This window comes from Leuresthes tenuis, unplaced genomic scaffold (genome assembly GCF_036924035.1).
Source record: "Leuresthes tenuis unplaced genomic scaffold, fLeuTen1.0.hap1 SCAF_3, whole genome shotgun sequence".
Taxonomy (NCBI): domain Eukaryota; kingdom Metazoa; phylum Chordata; class Actinopteri; order Atheriniformes; family Atherinopsidae; genus Leuresthes; species Leuresthes tenuis.
In genome coordinates this window covers 17,116,990-17,137,866 of record NW_027325357.1, presented here as the reverse complement: position 1 = coordinate 17,137,866, position 20,877 = coordinate 17,116,990, and the positions used below count along the sequence as shown (strand labels likewise).

The window sequence follows — 20,877 nt, the reverse complement described above, 5'->3', positions numbered from 1 at the left end:
AAAATAGTCAAACTGTCCCAAAATGAGAGATTCTGAACCCTACAATCAGATATTCATATACCTTCTTCACTTAGCCTCCCCTGAAACTGTTTCAGTGACCAGTGGGAGTGAATATAGCTAAAGAAACCACATTAACGAGTGGGAGAAATTTACAGATTTTGTATTTCACAGAAGAAGCTGATGTTTTGTTAAAGATATACGAGCCAGAAATGCTTTAAAACCCACAAAGAACACAGCTGAAGTCTGTGACTGATTAGAAAATGGCCTTGACAGCAGCAATGGAGACTTTGTCTGCTTTCCTCTATAAGGCCTCTTTAATTAAAAAAAAGTCATCAAATGAAATTGCTGCAAAGCTAAAGTCTCAAAAATGTGAAGTTCTTGTAGCATCACCACCTGCTTTACATTTCTTGTCCCCTTGATGGCGCCGTAGAGCAAATTAAGCCGTCGTAATATAGAACCGTCAAGGAGCAGTTTTTCCACAGTGACATTCTTTATTAGCAGAAATGCTATTTTAAGGGATTTTAACTTAGTCTGTGCTTGTCAAAACCAAATTCAAGATACATAAAATCTTTACAAAGTCTAAGTGATCATCATCAGTGCTGATGCTGGCTGTGCAGCGCAGATAAACATCAGTTCATTCCTTTCAAATTCCATGCGTGGGGTTATGGATTTAAATATCCATAAATACATTCTCATTTAATAAATCTGGATTCCTGCAACATGCTCCCTCGTAGATTTGTGATTTGCGCCTTTAGATTTCTCTTAGTAAAACGTTTCATTTCTAAAATCTAAATCTAATCCAGACAACCATGATGTAATCTGACATATTTGACATAAATATAAAAAAACCTAACCGTATATATATATATATAAAGTGCAATAATAGCAAACCATAAAGTTAGTAACAGCTTCTCCAAGTAAGTATTCTCCTGCAGACATCCAAAATTCACCTTACAGATATCACGAATAATTAAATTTGTTCAAAGAAAATCACCTTTTAGTTGACAAGTAACACCTTTTCTGATTTTGATACAAAAAGAAAAAAGTTTCCATACAAGTGTGTAATTTAGGATTTCTTTTCTAGTTTTATTTAAATCTTTGGGCAAATTCACACATAAATCAGTATAATAATCATCAGTGAAGGAACTCGTGCTTATTTGAATGACACAATAAGAGTTGTGAGAACAACGCACTGATACTTTCAGTCAGTGCAGCTGTTCAGTGTGAAAAGATTCATCTGAACACAAAGTATATGAATTTTAGTTGTTATTTATTGATGGATTTATAACATAAATAATATAACACAGATGGTCTTGTGTGTGAATGCTAAACGCTGCTGTTGTTGTCTCTCTTGATCTTTTTGCTTTTGTATTTTCGCAGATGGTTTGGCGTCATAGATTTTTTGAAGCGCCTCCACAGTGAGATCACCTCTGGTCTTTCTTCATGGGGGGATTCCACGGGAAAAAGGGTTTCAATTGGAATAGATTCCTGTGTTTCCGCAGCGATTATGTCGACATCTTCTTGTTTTGGTTCTTGTTCTTGAGACACGTCTTCTGTGGCATTTAAGTGATCTGGTGGTTGGAAGTCCTCTGCCTGTTTAGAGTCTGGTTCCATTTTGATGATGATGACAATTTCTTCTTGAAAGTCATTTGGAAGTATTTCAGTTTCTTTTTCCTCTGCAGGTACAGAAATCTTCTCAATCGGTGGAGACATTTCCTCGGTGTCTTGAGGTTCCTTGATGACTTCAGGCTGGTTGTTTTTTGCCGTGGGTTCTTCAGTCTTTTTGGAAGAAACGTTTTCTGTTGTTGGCTCTGAGACATCTTTTGCTTCTTGGACTAATTCCATTTCGACATAACTCAGCAGCTCTGGGACCATTTCTGGTTGTGGCGCTCCAGCCTGTTGAGTCAAGTCTGATGGAATAACTTCCTGTATGTCTTCAGAATCCAGTTTAGTTTCTTTGTCATCTTCTGGTTCACAAATGTTCTCTGGGTCCTGGACAATAATCGGTGGAGACATTTCCTCGGTGTCTTGAGGTTCCTTGATGACTTCAGGCTGGTTGTTTGATGGAATTGAAGACTTCGTTAGTTCTGCCACCTTCTTTTCCAGTTCTTTTATTGCCTCCTCCTGTGCTGTTACTTTGGAGGCAAGTTGGATATTGGAGGCAGTCTTTTCGTTAAGTTGCTCCTTTAGCTCTTTGACAACTGACTCGTGTTGAGTTTTGGTTGCTTTGGTTGACAAAGAATATTCTAAAATGATTTGATTGCAATTCTTGAGCTCATGCTGACACTTTAGGCGGTGATTACGCTCACACGTCAAAGTGTTTTCCACTGTCTTCAGTTGTTCTTCTGCTGCAACTCTTCTGTTGTTTTCTCGTGTAAGAAAGAAGTTCTTCTTCTGCAGCTTGGTCTTGATGACATCCATCTGATGGTATAAATAGTTGATCTGTGTAGTCCTGGAGTCCTCTGAGCGATAACTTGCGTCGTCGGTTGATGAAATGGGAAACTTCCACTTGACTTGACGAGTTGCTGAGGCTTTGGGACGATCCTGTACGAGCTGGACATCCTCGGAGTGAGGAGTGGCAGCGGCTGCAGTGGCCTGGGATTGATCTTTTTCTGGCCTGTTGGTGGGTTCCTCATGACTCTTGTTGTTACTTTCATAAGTAAACATGGAGGATTCCTGACGCTCCTCTTCATCTACAATGTCTCCCCACTGAAGTGGGGTAGATGATAGTTTGGTTTGACTCATTTTGTTTGCTGTTTTTAAGTGCTTGTCAAAATTACTTCTAAAGTAAGTGAACAAGCGTTGTTTTTAAGTGCTTGTCAAATTACTATTAAAGTAAGTATTTAAGATCGAGTGAAAACTGTTTGTCGAGACTTTCAAATGTTCTTCGAAAATTGGACGTCTTTCTTCGGATGAACTCCTAAGGAAATGTGAAAACATGGTTAAATTTCTGCCTTATATAACCTTGGGTTGACGTCATCTTCTTTGATGACAGCTCCTTTGAAGCAACATTGTGACTCATCATCAGCGAAGAGATCAGAATGTCGCCATGGCGACAGTCGCCAAGACTCAGACCAAGCCAACGCGTGTCCGCGTAGTCTGAGTTTTGGGCGCACCTGCGTAATGACGTACACTAATTGGGTCACGTGGTGTTAGTGGCGGACTATCACCTGTTCGCTCGCTTTTTAACGATTGATACTTGAAGATTGGAAATTAAATAAAGCAACCTTAACTGAAATTAGAACTTGCGTTTTGAACAGCAAGCGCGTCAGCAATAATTTAGTTTCCCCTATTCAGCTGCTGGGCGACTCGGAGGCTTGGCAAACAGTCGCCATCATGCTGCTTTTGCCTACCTATACCTACCTCAGTCTCCAGCTCCCGTCTCAGTCAGCTCCGAGAGGAATTAACTCTGTAGATAATCTTCAAACTTTCCCTGCTTTTCAGATGACTTTTGGGCCCTGGAGTCTGGTATCACGGTAGTCAATGTAACCCATTGTAACAATAAAGCAGAACTCTGTAACCTTAAGGAGAAAGTTGTCTTTGCTTGAAAATGTCTTTGCTAGGCTACCCCATCATCACGTGCTCAACCAGAACAAAGAACAGTCAGAGAGCCACTCTCCAGTTGGATGTTCATCCAACAACTTTGTTTGTTTGAGGCAGCCCAGCGAGCAGTAAGTTAGCTAACCATTAGCTGCAGGATTTGCTGGTCACCAAGTGGCTATTATTTGTGTTTTTAGCCTCACAACAGCTAGCATTGGCCACAGAGGACAATTGCCCACCAGCCCCTGGCTCCAATGGCCCCGCACACCGCACGTGCACCTCGTGTCAGCTGTTTTTATATATTCTGTTTAAATGCGCTGGGGGTGCGTGTCGCTTCGAGGCGGAGGTCGCCGTGTTAAAAGCTGTTTAATGCGATTTTAAGATTTCTTTGAAATCTTAATATCCCGGGGCCCGTCTCCACGTATGGTTGTACTTAAAGTTAACACAAGGTGACACCCGGCGCTGTCTGGGAGAACAAAGTGAGGCTGTGGAAAGTTTTTCACAAGGGTTTGTTTTTAATCGATGCATTATTTTATGTTCCAAATTAACAATCTGTTTAGAATAAATATGATAGAATTAACGCAATTGGGAGAATTGAAAATAAAAAATGAATTAATTAAAAAAATCCAATCGGCTCTAATTACATTAGAAAAAAATAGTCACATTGTCAATAATTACTTCATTATATTGACTCGTTACATCATTTTAAATGTAGCATCAATACCTCACACAAAAGAGACTTTAGTGTACTTTTTAGTTATTTCATTTTAACAGCTTGGATTTCTTATCTTCTTTATGTAAGTCAGTAATATTAATGATAGTAATAAACCATGTTTACTATTCATGTTCCCAGGTTTGCTTGTTTGTGTCATGATGATCTGTGGAAAATCAAGTTAAATTCCCTTTGATTTACTCATTAATACATTAATAATATTTTAAGTCGAAGCAGCATCCCACATGTTGTAGAATACGCATCAGACACCTGCAGTTTGGTATCTTTTGGGTAATGTTGTCAGTATTTCACTTTGTTTTCAGAGGGAATTAGGTATTTTTCTAATCAAATTCATTTCAATCTCTAATCTGATTTAACCCCAATGTTAGATGTAGTTAGTTTTGGGTAAAATAGTCAACCTGTCCCAAAATGAGAGATTCTGAACCCTACAATCAGATATTCATATACCTTCTTCACTGAGCCTCCCCTGAAACTGTTTCAGTGACCAGTGGGAGTGAATATAACTAAAGAAACCACATTGACGAGTGGGAGAAATGTACAGATTTTGTATTTCACAGAAGAAGCTGATGGTTTGTTAAAGATATACGAGCCAGAAATGCTTTAAAACCCACAAAGAACACAGCTGAAGTCTGTGACTGATTAGAAAATGGCCTTGACAGCAACAATGGAGACTTTGTCTGCTTTCCTCTATAAGGCCTCTTTAATTAAAAAAAGTCATCAAGCAGGTGAAATTGCTGCAAAGCTAAAGTCTCAAAAATGTGAAGTTCTTGTAGCATCACCACCTGCTTTACATTTATTGTCCCCTTGGTGGCGCCGTAGAGCAAATTAAGCCGTCGTAATATAGAACCGTCAAGGAGCAGTTTTTCCACAGTGACATTCTTTATTAGCAGAAATGCTATTTTAAGGGATTTTTAACTTAGTCTGTGCTTGTCAAAACCAAATTCAAGATACATAAAATCTTTACAAAGTCTAAGTGATCATCATCAGTGCTGATGCTGGCTGTGCAGCGCAGATAAACATCGGTTCATTCCTTTCAAATTCCATGCGTGGGGTTATGGATTTAAATATCCATAAATACATTCTCATTTAATAAATCTGGATTCCTGCAACATGCTCCCTCGTAGATTTGTGATTTGCGCCTTTAGATTTCTCTTAGTAAAACGTTTCATTTCTAAAATCTAAATCTAATCCAAACAACCATGATGTAATCTGACATATTTGACATAAATATAAACAAACCTAACCGTATATAGATATATATAAAAGTGCAATAATAGCAAACCATAAAGTGAGCAACAGCTTCTCCAAGTAAGTATTCTCCTGCAGACATCCAAAATTCACCTTCCAGATATCACGAATAATTCAATTTGTTCAAAGAAAATCACCTTTTAGTTGACAAGTAACACCTTTTCTTATTTTGATACAAAAAGAAAAAAGTTTCCATACAAGTGTGTAATTTAGGATTTCTTTTCTAATTTTATTTAAATCTTTGGGCAAATTCACACATAAATCAGTATAATAATCATCAGTGAAGGAACTCGTGCTTATTTGAATGACACAATAAGAGTTGTGAGAACAATGCACTGATACTTTCAGTCAGTGCAGCTGTTCAGTGTGAAAAGATTCATCTGAACACAAAGTATATGAATTTTAGTTGTTATTTATTGATGGATATATAACATAAATAATATAACACAGATGGTCTTGTGTGTGAATGCTAAACGCTGCTGTTGTTGTCTCTCTTGATCTTTTTGCTTTTGTATTTTCGCAGATGGTTTGGCGTCATAGATTTTTTGAAGCGCCTCCACAGTGAGATCACCTCTGGTCTTTCTTCATGGGGGGATTCCACGGGAAAAAGGGTTTCAATTGGAATAGATTCCTGAGTTTCCGCAGCGATTATGTCGACATCTTCTTGTTTTGGTTCTTGTTCTTGAGACACGTCTTCTGTGGCATTTAAGTGATCTGGTGGTTGGAAGTCCTCTGCCTGTTTAGAGTCTGGTTCCATTTTGATGATGATGACAATTTCTTCTTGAAAGTCATTTGGAAGTATTTCAGTTTCTTTTTCCTCTGCAGGTACAGAAATCTTCTCAATCGGTGGAGACATTTCCTCGGTGTCTTGAGGTTCCTTGATGACTTCAGGCTGGTTGTTTTTTGCCATGGGTTCTTCAGTCTTTTTGGAAGAAACGTTTTCTGTTGTTGGCTCTGAGACATCTTTTGCTTCTTGGACTAATTCCATTTCGACATAACTCAGCAGCTCTGGGACCATTTCTGGTTGTGGCGCTCCAGCCTGTTGAGTCAAGTCTGATGGAATAACTTCCTGTATGTCTTCAGAATCCATTTGAGTTTCTTTGTCATCTTCTGGTTCACAAATGTTCTCTGGGTCCTGGACAATAATCGGTGGAGACATTTCCTCGGTGTCTTGAGGTTCCTGGATGACTTCAGGCTGGTTGTTTGATGGAATTGAAGACTTCGTTAGTTCTGCCACCTTCTTTTCCAGTTCTTTTATTGCCTCCTCCTGTCCTGTTACTTTGGAGGCAAGTTGGATATTGGAGGCAGTCTTTTTGTTAAGTTGCTCTTTTAGCTCTTTGACAACTGACTCGTGTTGAGTTTTGGTTGCTTTGGTTGACAAAGAATATTCTAAAATGATTTGATTGCAATTCTTGAGCTCATGCTGACAGTTTAGGCGGTGATTACGCTCACACGTCAAAGTGTTTTCCACTGTCTTCAGTTGTTCTTCTGCTGCAACTCTTCTGTTGTTTTCTCGTGTAAGAAAGAAGTTCTTCTTCTGCAGCTTGGTCTTGATGACATCCACCTGATGGTATAAATAGTTGATCTGTGTAGTCCTGGAGTCCTCTGAGCGATAACTTGCGTCGTCGGTTGATGAAATGGGAAACTTCCACTTGACTTGACGAGTTGCGGAGGCTTTGGGACGATCCTGTACGAGCTGGACATCCTCGGAGTGAGGAGTCGCAGCGGCAGCAGTGGCCTGGGATTGATCTTTTTCTGGCCTGTTGGTGGGTTCCTCATGACTTTTGTTGTTACTTTCATAAGTAAACATGGAGGATTCCTGACGCTCCTCTTCATCTACAATGTCTCCCCACTGAAGTGGAGTAGATGATAGTTTGGGTTGACTCATTTTGTTTGCTGTTTTTAAGTGCTTGTCAAATTACTATTAAAGTAAGTATTTAAGATCGAGTGAAAACTATCGATACTTTCAAATGTTCTTCGAAAACTGGACGTCTTTCTTCGGATGAACTCCTAATGAAATGTGAAAACATGGTTAAATTTCTGCCTTATATAACCTTGGGTTGACGTCATCTCCTTTGATGACAGCTCCTTTGAAGCAACATTGTGACTCATCATCAGCGAAGAGATCAGAATGTCGCCATGGCGACAGTCGCCAAGACTCAGACCAAGCCAACGCGTGTCCGCGTAGTCCCGAGTTTTGGGCGCACCTGCGTAATGACGTACACTAATTGGGTCACGTGGTGTTAGTGGCGGACTATCACCTGTTCGCTCGCTTGATACTTGAAGATTGGAAATTAAATAAAGCAACCTTAACTGAAATTAGAACTTGCGTTTTGAACAGCTAGCGCGTCAGCAATAATTTAGTTTCCCCTATTCAGCTGCTGGGCGACTCGGAGGCTTGGCAAACAGTCGCCATCATGCTGCTTTTGCCTACCTATACCTACCTCAGTCTCCAGCTCCCGTCTCAGTCAGCTCCGAGAGGAATTAACTCTGTAGATAATCTTCAAACTTTCCCTGCTTTTCAGATGACTTTTGGGCCCTGGAGTCTGGTATCACGGTAGTCAATGTAACCCACTGTAACAATAAAGCAGAACTCTGTAACCTTAAGGAGAAAGTTGTCTTTGCTTGAAAATGTCTTTGCTAGGCTACCCCATCATCACGTGCTCAACCAGAACAAAGAACAGTCAGAGAGCCACTCTCCAGTTGGATGTTCATCCAACAACTTTGTTTGTTTGAGGCAGCCCAGCGAGCAGTAAGTTAGCTAACCATTAGCTGCAGGATTTGCTGGTCACCAAGTGGCTATTATTTGTGTTTTTAGCCTCACAACAGCTAGCATTGGCCACAGAGGACAATTGCCCACCAGCCCCTGGCTCCAATGGCCCCGCACACCGCACGTGCACCTCGTGTCAGCCGTTTTGATATATTCTGTTCAAATGCGCTGGGGGTGCGTGTCGCTTCGAGGCGGAGGTCGCCGTGTTAAAAGCTGTTTAATGCGATTTTAAGATTTCTTTGAAATCTTAATATCCCGGGGCCCGTCTCCACGTATGGTTGTACTTAAAGTTAACACAAGGTGACACCCGGCGCTGTCTGGGACAACAAAGTGAGGCTGTGGAAAGTTTTTCAAAAGGGTTTGTTTTTAATCGATGCATTATTTTATGATCCAAAGTAACAATCTGTCTAGAATAAATATGACCGAATTAACGCAATTGGGAGAATTGAAAATAAAAAATTAATACATTTAAAAAAATCAAATCAGCTCTAATTACATTTGAAAAAAATAATCATATTGTCAATAATTACTTAATTATATTGACTCGTTACATCATTTTAAATGTAGCATCAATACCTCACACAAAAGAGACTTTAGTGTACTTTTTAGTTATTTCATTTTACCAGCTTGGATTTCTTATCCTCTTTATGTAAGTTAGTATGTTAATAATGCTAATAAACCATGTTTACTATTCATGTTCCCAGGTTTGCTTGTTTGTGTCATGATGATCTGTGGAAAATCAAGTTAAATTCCCTTTGATTTACTCATTAATACATTGATAATATTTTAAGTCGAAGCAGCATCCCACATGTTGTAGAATACGCATCAGACACCTGCAGTTTGGTATCTTTTGGGTAATTTTGTCAGTATTTCACATTGTTTTCAGAGGGAATTAGGTATTTTTCTAATCAAATTCATTGCAATCTCTAATCTGATTTAACCCCAACGTTAGATGTAGTTAGTTTTGGGTAAAATAGTCAAACTGTCCCAAAATGAGAGATTCTGAACCCTACAATCAGATATTCATATACCTTCTTCACTTAGCCTCCCCTGAAACTGTTTCAGTGACCAGTGGGAGAGAATATAACTAAAGAAACCACAATGACGAGTGGGAGAAATTTACAGATTTTGTATTTCACAGAAGAAGCTGATGTTTTGTTAAAGATATACGAGCCAGAAATGCTTTAAAACCCACAAAGAACACAGCTGAAGTCTGTGACTGATTAGAAAATGGCCTTGACAGCAACAATGGAGACTTTGTCTGCTTTCCTCTATAAGGCCTCTTTAATTAAAAAAAGTCATCAAGCAGGTGAAATTGCTGCAAAGCTAAAGTCTCAAAAATGTGAAGTTCTTGTAGCATCACCACCTGCTTTACATTTATTGTCCCCTTGATGGCGCCGTAGAGCTAATTAAGCCGTCGTAATATAGAACCGTCAAGGAGCAGTTTTTCCACAGTGACATTCTTTATTAGCAGAAATGCTATTTTAAGGGATTTTAACTTAGTCTGTGCTTGTCAAAACCAAATTCAAGATACATAAAATCTTTACAAAGTCTAAGTGATCATCATCAGTGCTGATGCTGGATGTGCAGCGCAGATAAACATCGGTTCATTCCTTTCAAATTCCATGCGTGGGGTTATGGATTTAAATATCCATAAATACATTCTCATTTAATAAATCTGGATTCCTGCAACATGCTCCCTCGTAGATTTGTGATTTGCGCCTTTAGATTTCTCTTAGTAAAACGTTTCATTTCTAAAATCTAAATCTAATCCAAACAACCATGATGTAATCTGACATATTTGACATAAATATAAACAAACCTAACCGTATATAGATATATATAAAAGTGCAATAATAGCAAACCATAAAGTGAGCAACAGCTTCTCCAAGTAAGTATTCTCCTGCAGACATCCAAAATTCACCTTCCAGATATCACGAATAATTCAATTTGTTCAAAGAAAATCACCTTTTAGTTGACAAGTAACACCTTTTCTTATTTTGATACAAAAAGAAAAAAGTTTCCATACAAGTGTGTAATTTAGGATTTCTTTTCTAATTTTATTTAAATCTTTGGGCAAATTCACACATAAATCAGTATAATAATCATCAGTGAAGGAACTCGTGCTTATTTGAATGACACAATAAGAGTTGTGAGAACAATGCACTGATACTTTCAGTCAGTGCAGCTGTTCAGTGTGAAAAGATTCATCTGAACACAAAGTATATGAATTTTAGTTGTTATTTATTGATGGATATATAACATAAATAATATAACACAGATGGTCTTGTGTGTGAATGCTAAACGCTGCTGTTGTTGTCTCTCTTGATCTTTTTGTTTTTGTATTTTCGCAGATGGTTTGGCGTCATAGATTTTTTGAAGCGCCTCCACAGTGAGATCACCTCTGGTCTTTCTTCATGGGGGGATTCCACGGGAAAAAGGGTTTCAATTGGAATAGATTCCTGAGTTTCCGCAGCGATTATGTCGACATCTTCTTGTTTTGGTTCTTGTTCTTGAGACACGTCTTCTGTGGCATTTAAGTGATCTGGTGGTTGGAAGTCCTCTGCCTGTTTAGAGTCTGGTTCCATTTTGATGATGATGACAATTTCTTCTTGAAAGTCATTTGGAAGTATTTCAGTTTCTTTTTCCTCTGCAGGTACAGAAATCTTCTCAATCGGTGGAGACATTTCCTCGGTGTCTTGAGGTTCCTTGATGACTTCAGGCTGGTTGTTTTTTGCCGTGGGTTCTTCAGTCTTTTTGGAAGAAACGTTTTCTGTTGTTGGCTCTGAGACATCTTTTGCTTCTTGGACTAATTCCATTTTGACATAACTCAGCAGCTCTGGGACCATTTCTGGTTGTGGCGCTCCAGCCTGTTGAGTCAAGTCTGATGGAATAACTTCCTGTATGTCTTCAGAATCCAGTTTAGTTTCTTTGTCATCTTCTGGTTCACAAATGTTCTCTGGGTCCTGGACAATAATCGGTGGAGACATTTCCTCGGTGTCTTGAGGTTCCTGGATGACTTCAGGCTGGTTGTTTGATGGAATTGAAGACTTCGTTAGTTCTGCCACCTTCTTTTCCAGTTCTTTTATTGCCTCCTCCTGTGCTGTTACTTTGGAGGCAAGTTGGATATTGGAGGCAGTCTTTTCATTAAGTTGCTCTTTTAGCTCTTTGACAACTGACTCGTGTTGAGTTTTGGTTGCTTTGGTTGACAAAGAATATTCTAAAATGATTTGATTGCAATTCTTGAGCTCATGCTGACAGTTTAGGCGGTGATTACGCTCACACGTCAAAGTGTTTTCCACTGTCTTCAGTTGTTCTTCTGCTGCAACTCTTCTGTTGTTTTCTCGTGTAAGAAAGAAGTTCTTCTTCTGCAGCTTGGTCTTGATGACATCCATCTGATGGTATAAATAGTTGATCTGTGTAGTCCTGGAGTCCTCTGAGCGATAACTTGCGCCGTCGGTTGATGAAATGGGAAACTTCCACTTGACTTGACGAGTTGCGGAGGCTTTGGGACGATCCTGTACGAGCTGGACATCCTCGGAGTGAGGAGTCGCAGCGGCAGCAGTGGCCTGGGATTGATCTTTTTCTGGCCTGTTGGTGGGTTCCTCATGACTTTTGTTGTTACTTTCATAAGTAAACATGGAGGATTCCTGACGCTCCTCTTCATCTACAATGTCTCCCCACTGAAGTGGAGTAGATGATAGTTTGGGTTGACTCATTTTGTTTGCTGTTTTTAAGTGCTTGTCAAATTACTATTAAAGTAAGTATTTAAGATCGAGTGAAAACTATCGATACTTTCAAATGTTCTTCGAAAACTGGACGTCTTTCTTCGGATGAACTCCTAATGAAATGTGAAAACATGGTTAAATTTCTGCCTTATATAACCTTGGGTTGACGTCATCTCCTTTGATGACAGCTCCTTTGAAGCAACATTGTGACTCATCATCAGCGAAGAGATCAGAATGTCGCCATGGCGACAGTCGCCAAGACTCAGACCAAGCCAACGCGTGTCCGCGTAGTCCCGAGTTTTGGGCGCACCTGCGTAATGACGTACACTAATTGGGTCACGTGGTGTTAGTGGCGGACTATCACCTGTTCGCTCGCTTGATACTTGAAGATTGGAAATTAAATAAAGCAACCTTAACTGAAATTAGAACTTGCGTTTTGAACAGCTAGCGCGTCAGCAATAATTTAGTTTCCCCTATTCAGCTGCTGGGCGACTCGGAGGCTTGGCAAACAGTCGCCATCATGCTGCTTTTGCCTACCTATACCTACCTCAGTCTCCAGCTCCCGTCTCAGTCAGCTCCGAGAGGAATTAACTCTGTAGATAATCTTCAAACTTTCCCTGCTTTTCAGATGACTTTTGGGCCCTGGAGTCTGGTATCACGGTAGTCAATGTAACCCACTGTAACAATAAAGCAGAACTCTGTAACCTTAAGGAGAAAGTTGTCTTTGCTTGAAAATGTCTTTGCTAGGCTACCCCATCATCACGTGCTCAACCAGAACAAAGAACAGTCAGAGAGCCACTCTCCAGTTGGATGTTCATCCAACAACTTTGTTTGTTTGAGGCAGCCCAGCGAGCAGTAAGTTAGCTAACCATTAGCTGCAGGATTTGCTGGTCACCAAGTGGCTATTATTTGTGTTTTTAGCCTCACAACAGCTAGCATTGGCCACAGAGGACACCTGCCCACCAGCCCCTGGCTCCAATGGCCCCGCACACCGCACGTGCACCTCGTGTCAGCCGTTTTGATATATTCTGTTCAAATGCGCTGGGGGTGCGTGTCGCTTCGAGGCGGAGGTCGCCGTGTTAAAAGCTGTTTAATGCGATTTTAAGATTTCTTTGAAATCTTAATATCCCGGGGCCCGTCTCCACGTATGGTTGTACTTAAAGTTAACACAAGGTGACACCCGGCGCTGTCTGGGAGAACAAAGTGAGGCTGTGGAAAGTTTTTCAAAAGGGTTTGTTTTTAATCGATGCATTATTTTATGATCCAAAGTAACAATCTGTTTAGAATAAATATGACCGAATTAACGCAATTGAGAGAATTGAAAATAAAAAATTAATACATTTAAAAAAATCAAATCAGCTCTAATTACATTTGAAAAAAATAATCATATTGTCAATAATTACTTAATTATATTGACTCGTTACATCATTTTAAATGTAGCATCAATACCTCACACAAAAGAGACTTTAGTGTACTTTTTAGTTATTTCATTTTACCAGCTTGGATTTCTTATCCTCTTTATGTAAGTTAGTATGTTAATAATGCTAATAAACCATGTTTACTATTCATGTTCCCAGGTTTGCTTGTTTGTGTCATGATGATCTGTGGAAAATCAAGTTAAATTCCCTTTGATTTACTCATTAATACATTGATAATATTTTAAGTCGAAGCAGCATCCCACATGTTGTAGAATACGCATCAGACACCTGCAGTTTGGTATCTTTTGGGTAATTTTGTCAGTATTTCACATTGTTTTCAGAGGGAATTAGGTATTTTTCTAATCAAATTCATTGCAATCTCTAATCTGATTTAACCCCAACGTTAGATGTAGTTAGTTTTGGGTAAAATAGTCAAACTGTCCCAAAATGAGAGATTCTGAACCCTACAATCAGATATTCATATACCTTCTTCACTTAGCCTCCCCTGAAACTGTTTCAGTGACCAGTGGGAGAGAATATAACTAAAGAAACCACAATGACGAGTGGGAGAAATTTACAGATTTTGTATTTCACAGAAGAAGCTGATGTTTTGTTAAAGATATACGAGCCAGAAATGCTTTAAAACCCACAAAGAACACAGCTGAAGTCTGTGACTGATTAGAAAATGGCCTTGACAGCAGCAATGGAGACTTTGTCTGCTTTCCTCTATAAAGCCTCTTTAATTAAAAAAAAGTCGTCAAGCAGGTGAAATTGCTGCAAAGCTAAAGTCTCAAAAATGTGAAGTTCTTGTAGCATCACCACCTGCTTTACATTTATTGTCCCCTTGATGGCGCCGTAGAGCTAATTAAGCCGTCGTAATATAGAACCGTCAAGGAGCAGTTTTTCCACAGTGACATTCTTTATTAGCAGAAATGCTATTTTAAGGGATTTTTAACTTAGTCTGTGCTTGTCAAAACCAAATTCAAGATACATAAAATCTTTACAAAGTCTAAGTGATCATCAGTGCTGATGCTGGCTGTGCAGCGCAGATAAACATCAGTTCATTCCTTTCAAATTCCATGCGTGGGGTTATGGATTTTAAATATCCATAAATACATTCTCATTGAATAAATCTGGATTCCTGCAACATGCTCCCTCGTAGAGTTGTGATTTGCGCCTTTAGATTTCTCTTAGTAAAACGTTTCATTTCTAAAATATAAATAGAATCCAGACAACCATGATGTAATCTGACATAGTTGACACATAAATATAAAAAAACCTAACCGTATATAGATATATATAAAAGTGCAATAATAGCAAACCATAAAGTGAGTAACAGCTTCTCCAAGTAAGTATTCTCCTGCAGACATCCAAAATTCACCTTCCAGATATCACGAATAATTCAATTTGTTCAAAGAAAATCACCTTTTAGTTGACAAGTAACACCTTTTCTTATTTTGATACAAAAAGAAAAAAGTTTCCATACAAGTGTGTATTTTAGGATTTTTTTTCTAATTTATTATTTTATTTAAATCTTTGGGCAAATTCACACATAAATCAGTATAATAATCATCAGTGAAGGAACTCGTGCTTATTTGAATGACACAATAAGAGTTGTGAGAACAACGCACTGATACTTTCAGTCAGTGCAGCTGTTCAGTGTGAAAAGATTCATCTGAACACAAAGTATATGAATTTTAGATGTTATTTATTGATGGATTTATAACAAATAATATAACACAGATGGTCTTGTGTGTGAATGCTAAACGCTGCTGTTGTTCTGTCTCTTGATCTTTTTGCTTTTGTATTTTCGCAGATGGTTTGGCGTCATAGATTTTTTGAAGCGCCTCCACAGTGAGATCACCTCTGGTCTTTCTTCATGGGGGGATTCCACGAGAAAAAGGGTTTCAATTGGAATAGATTCCTGTGTTTCCGCAGCGATTATGTCGACTTCTTCTTGTTTTGGTTCTTGTTCTTGAGACACGTCTTCTGTGGCATTTAAGTGATCTGGTGGTTGGAAGTCCTCTGCCTGTTTAGAGTCTGGTTCCATTTTGATGATGATGACAATTTCTTCTTGAAAGTCATTTGGAAGTATTTCAGTTTCTTTTTCCTCTGCGGGTACAGAAATCTTCTCAATCAGTGGAGACATTTCCTCGGTGTCTTGAGGTTCCTTGATGACTTCAGGCTGGTTGTTTTTTGCCGTGGGTTCTTCAGTCTTTTTGGAAGAAACGTTTTCTGTTGTTGGCTCTGAGACATCTTTTGCTTCTTGGACTAATTCCATTTCGACATAACTCAGCAGCTCTGGGACCATTTCTGGTTGTGGCGCTCCAGCCTGTTGAGTCAAGTCTGATGGAATAACTTCCTGTATGTCTTCAGAATCCATTTGAGTTTCTTTGTCATCTTCTGGTTCACAAATGTTCTCTGGGTCTTGGACAATAATCGGTGGAGACATTTCCTCGGTGTCTTGAGGTTCCTTGATGACTTCAGGCTGGTTGTTTGATGGAATTGAAGACTTCGTTAGTTCTGCCATCTTCTTTTCCAGTTCTTTTATTGCCTCCTCCTGTGCTGTTACTTTGGAGTCAAGTTGGATATTGGAGGCAGTCTTTTCATTAAGTTGCTCTTTTAGCTCTTTGACAACTGACTCGTGTTGAGTTTTGGTTGCTTTGGTTGACAAAGAATATTCTAAAATGATTTGATTGCAATTCTTGAGCTCATGCTGACACTTTAGGCGGTGATTACGCTCACACGTCAAAGTGTTTTCCACTGTCTTCAGTTGTTCTTCTGCTGCAACTCTTCTGTTGTTTTCTCGTGTAAGAAAGAAGTTCTTCTTCTGCAGCTTGGTCTTGATGACATCCATCTGATGGTATAAATAGTTGATCTGTGTAGTCCTGGAGTCCTCTGAGCGATAACTTGCGTCGTCGGTTGATGAAATGGGAAACTTCCACTTGACTTGACGAGTTGCGGAGGCTTTGGGACGATCCTGTACGAGCTGGACATCCTCGGAGCGAGGAGTCGCAGCGGCAGCAGTGGCCTGGGATTGATCTTTTTCTGGCCTGTTGGTGGGTTCCTCATGACTCTTGTTGTTACTTTCATAAGTAAACATGGAGGATTCCTGATGCTCCTCTTCATCTACAATGTCTCCCCACTGAAGTGGAGTACATGATAGTTTGGTTTGACTCATTTTGTTTGCTGTTTTTAAGTGCTTGTCAAAATTACTTCTAAAGTAAGTGAACAAGCGTTGTTTTTAAGTGCTTGTCAAATTACTATTAAAGTAAGTATTTAAGATCGAGTGAAAACTGTTTGTCGAGACTTTCAAATGTTCTTCGAAAATTGGACGTCTTTCTTCGGATGAACTCCTAAGGAAATGTGAAAACATGGTTAAATTTCTGCCTTATATAACCTTGGGTTGACGTCATCTCCTTTGATGACAGCTCCTTTGAAGCAACATTGTGACTCATCATCAGCGAAGAGATCAGAATGTCGCCATGGCGACAGTCGCCAAGACTCAGAGCAAGCCAACGCGTGTCCGCGTAGTCTGAGTTTTGGGCGCACCTGCGTAATGACGTACACTAATTGGGTCACGTGGTGTTAGTGGCGGACTATCACCTGTTCGCTAGCTTTTTAACGATTGATACTTGAAGATTGGAAATTAAATAAAGCAACCTTAACTGAAATTAGAACTTGCGTTTTGAACAGCAAGCGCGTCAGCAATAATTTAGTTTCCCCTATTCAGCTGCTGGGCGATTCGGAGGCTTGGCAAACAGTCGCCATCATGCTGCTTTTGCCTACCTATACCTGCCTCAGTCTCCAGCTCCCGTCTCAGTCAGCTCCAAGAGGAATTAACTCTATAAATCATCTTCAAACTTTCCCTGCTTTTCAGATGACTTTTGGGCCCTGGAGTCTGGTATCATGGCACTCAATGTAACCCACTGTAACAATAAAGCAGAACTCTGTAACCTTAAGGAGAAAGTTGTCTTTGCTTGAAAATGTCTTTGCTAGGCTACCCCATCATCACGTGCTCAACCAGAACAAAGAACAGTCAGAGAGCCACTCTCCAGGAACATCCAACAACTTTGTTTGTTTGAGGCAGCCCAGCGAGCAGTTAGTTAGCTAACCATTAGCTGCAGGATTTGCTGGTCACCAAGTGGCTATTATTTGTGTTTTTAGCCTCACAACAGCTAGCATTGGCCACAGAGGACAATTGCCCACCAGCCCCTGGCTCAATGGCCCCGTACACCGCACGTGCACCTCGTGTCAGCCGTTTTTATATATTCTGTTTAAATGCGCTGGGGGTGCGTGTCGCTTCGAGGCGGAGGTCGCCGTGTTAAAAGCTGTTTAATGCGATTTTAAGATTTCTCTGAAACGTTAATATCCCGGGGCCCGTCTCCACGTATGATTGTACTTAAAGTTAACACAAGGTGACACCCGGCGCTGTCTGGGAGAACAAAGTGTGGCTGTGGAAAGTTTTTCACAAGGGTTTGTTTTTAATCAATGGATTATTTTATGGTCCAAAGTAACAATCTGTTTAGAATAAATATGACAGAATTAACGCAATTGGGAGAATTGAAAATAAAAAATGAATTAATTAAAAAAATCCAATCGGCTCTAATTACATTAGAAAAAAATAGTCAAATTGTCAATAATTACTTAATTATATTGACTCGTTACATCTTTTAAATGTAGCATCAATACCTCACACAAAAGAGACTTTAGTGTACTTTTTAGTTATTTCATTTTACCAGCTTGGATTTCTTATCTTCTTTATGTAAGTTAGTAAGTTAATAATGCTAATAAACCATTAGCATTTACTATTCATGTTCCCAGGTTTGCTTGTTTGTGTCATGATGATCTGTGGAAAATCAAGTTAAATTCCCTTTGATTTACTCATTAATACATTAATATTTTAAGTCGAAGCAGTATCCCACATGTTGTAGAATACGCATCAGACACCTGCAGTTTGGTATCTTTTGGGTAATTTTGTCAGTATTTCACTTTGTTTTCAGAGGGAATTAGGTATTTTTCTAATCAAATTCATTGCAATCTCTAATCTGACTTTACCCCAACGTTAGATGTAGGTAAACCAGCTTGGATTTCTTATCTTCTTTATGTAAGTTACTAATAGTAATGATAGTAATAAACCATGTTTACTTTTCATTTTGCAAGGTTTGCTTGTTTGTGCCATGATGATCAGTATTTCACTTTGTTTTCAGAGTGAATTACAAAATTTTCTCATCAAATTCATTGTAATCTCTCTCAACCCCAGCGTTAGATATAGTTTGTTTTGGGTAAACTAGTCAAACTGTCCCAGAATGATTGTTTCTGAACCCTTCAATCAGATATTAACTTTTAATAACAGTGTAATAATTATTTACCTCCGTTCACTGTGCCTCCACTGAAACTGTTTCAAGCCCCAACGAAGAACTTTGAAATGTCATTCAAGGTGCCTGGAGAACTACTCCTGAAGACTACTTTAAGGAATTATAAGAAAGGTTGTCTAAGAGGGTTCAGACTGTGTTGAAGAATAATGGTGATCATGTCAAATACTATCAAACTCGTTGAAATTTTTCCCCTTATGTGCAGCATATGTTTTGTTAATGATATACGTTGTTGGCTGTTGGTGGTGTTGCACTTTAAGGTACTTAAACCACAAACTCTTTTTTCATAGAGTTTGTGGTTAAAAGCCACAAAGAACACATCTGAAGCCTGTGACTTAATAGAAAATGGGCTTGAGAGCATAAATGGAGTCTACTTTTATCCATAAGATCTCTTTAATACAAAATTCTTTCATCAAACAGGTGAAATTTATGCAAAGCTGAATTCCCCAAAATGAAAAGCTTTCAAAAATTCCTGGACATTTTGCTGATCCATAGGACCAGAAATAACACGACAACAATAAAACAAAAACAACGACGTGAAAGATGTCTCCGTTGCCGACTCAACGCACATTACTTCCTTGGATTTGGAGTTTGCGAAGTTTGTTGAACAACTCTTGATACTGAGTCATGGTGTCAACGCAGTCTGCTGGTGCAAAAAGCCCCTCAGGTTTGGCAGCAAACACTGACGGAAGTTCAGGGACGTTAGTGCCGAGAAAGGACTGCATGAACTCCTTTATGAGGTTCCAGCAGTCCCCTGGAACCACACAGGGACAGTACTCCACCTGAGGAAAACACAAAGTAAATGCAGTCACACAGGGAAAAACATGTGTCCTCTCTCAGTGATAATATCAAGCCACTGTGTTCATACCTCCACTGATATCCCTCTGGCGCTGGAGCTCATTGTCACGGTGCCGACCTTTATCAAGAAGTCGCAGTAGCGATATCTGGTGCCGCGACACTCCACTTTGTGTCCCTTGGCATTCTGAAAGTGACTTTTCAGCTTCACCATGAGGACGTCAAAGTTTGCATCTGCGATTAGGAAGGGTCCTCCTTCAAACATAGCCAGGCAGCTCAGGGGAGTTTCAGAGTTGTGCATCACGTACAAGAGCTTGGACGGCTGACCTGTAAGAGATGGGCAGCAGAGCGTCAAGTCAGGAAATGAGTTGTCCTTCCAGTTAACTGAGCATTTCACCTTTGTGACACGCGTTGACTTTAACAAAACGCACAAGTAATATTGTGGTTTTCATTGCACCAGATTTAATTATTCCAGTTACGTAGTTAGTTAAGGCGCAGACGACTGAAACATTGTGACAGCAGTCTAAAAAGGACATAAACAGATGTATCAAAAGGATTCTAACACAATCAGAGCCCATTCTCTCACTGCTACATTTATTCATTATTCTGCTTAAAATCTATGATTCTTTTGGGTTTGCTCCATACAAGCATTTCAGTTGTATTTCTCTTCTGTGGTTCTGAAGGGGGCTTTCTAATTATGAAACGACTTTCATTATTACAGCCTTTTCGGCCACGGAAACTGAACATTACCGCTGACATTTCCCGTGGCAGTGTATGTCTCACAGTCCACACAGAAGCTGCCGTGCTTCACAGCTCCCAGCTGCTCCAGTTTCTTGTGCAGGATGTCCACCGTCTGCTGCACACTCTTCCCCTCCGCCACCGGCACCTGGCACACACTGCGCGACACAATGCAACACATTATGCAGAGAACATCAGCATCGTTCCCACGGAGGAACTGGGAGGGAGGAAAACATCTACTTTTAAGTCAGAGTCACAGAAATGTAGTATTCTGCGGAGCACAGTGTAAATCAAAGCGAGTAATGCAGCGCGGCCAAGCGACAGAAACACACGAAGGCTAAAGTGAGATGCTACACGAACGAGGAAATGTGAGAAAAAGTTATCTTAAAATGATTTAGCAAAAAATGTAAGTAATTATCTCACCAAGTAACCCCCATTGACGCTCTGCCTTCTATTGTGGTATTTGGCTTGAGTACATCCGGGTGAACACGTAGACTTCCGGTTAAATAAAATCCAGTTGTATTAAAAAAAA

General features: G+C 39.7%; 2 protein-coding genes and 1 long non-coding RNA gene across 3 annotated transcripts in view; 2 read left to right on the top strand and 1 right to left on the bottom strand.

Annotated features, from left to right (window-relative positions):
- dstyk (dual serine/threonine and tyrosine protein kinase) overlaps positions 1 to 20,877 on the top strand; it is a 95,743-nt gene that overhangs the window by 31,088 nt on the left and 43,778 nt on the right. The window lies entirely within an intron of this gene.
- On the top strand, positions 9,552 to 19,454 carry LOC140304164 (uncharacterized). Its single transcript, XR_011915239.1, has 2 exons — positions 9,552 to 9,600; positions 19,233 to 19,454. It is a non-coding gene; the product is annotated as an uncharacterized lncRNA (long non-coding RNA).
- On the bottom strand, positions 19,373 to 20,821 carry med20 (mediator complex subunit 20). The gene is made up of 4 exons (XM_072383152.1): positions 20,769 to 20,821; positions 20,358 to 20,503; positions 19,681 to 19,934; positions 19,373 to 19,594 (listed from the first exon to the last, which is right to left on the bottom strand). Exons 1-4 carry the CDS (start codon positions 20,780 to 20,782, stop codon positions 19,373 to 19,375), a joined length of 636 nt encoding a protein of 211 aa, XP_072239253.1. The 5' UTR covers positions 20,783 to 20,821.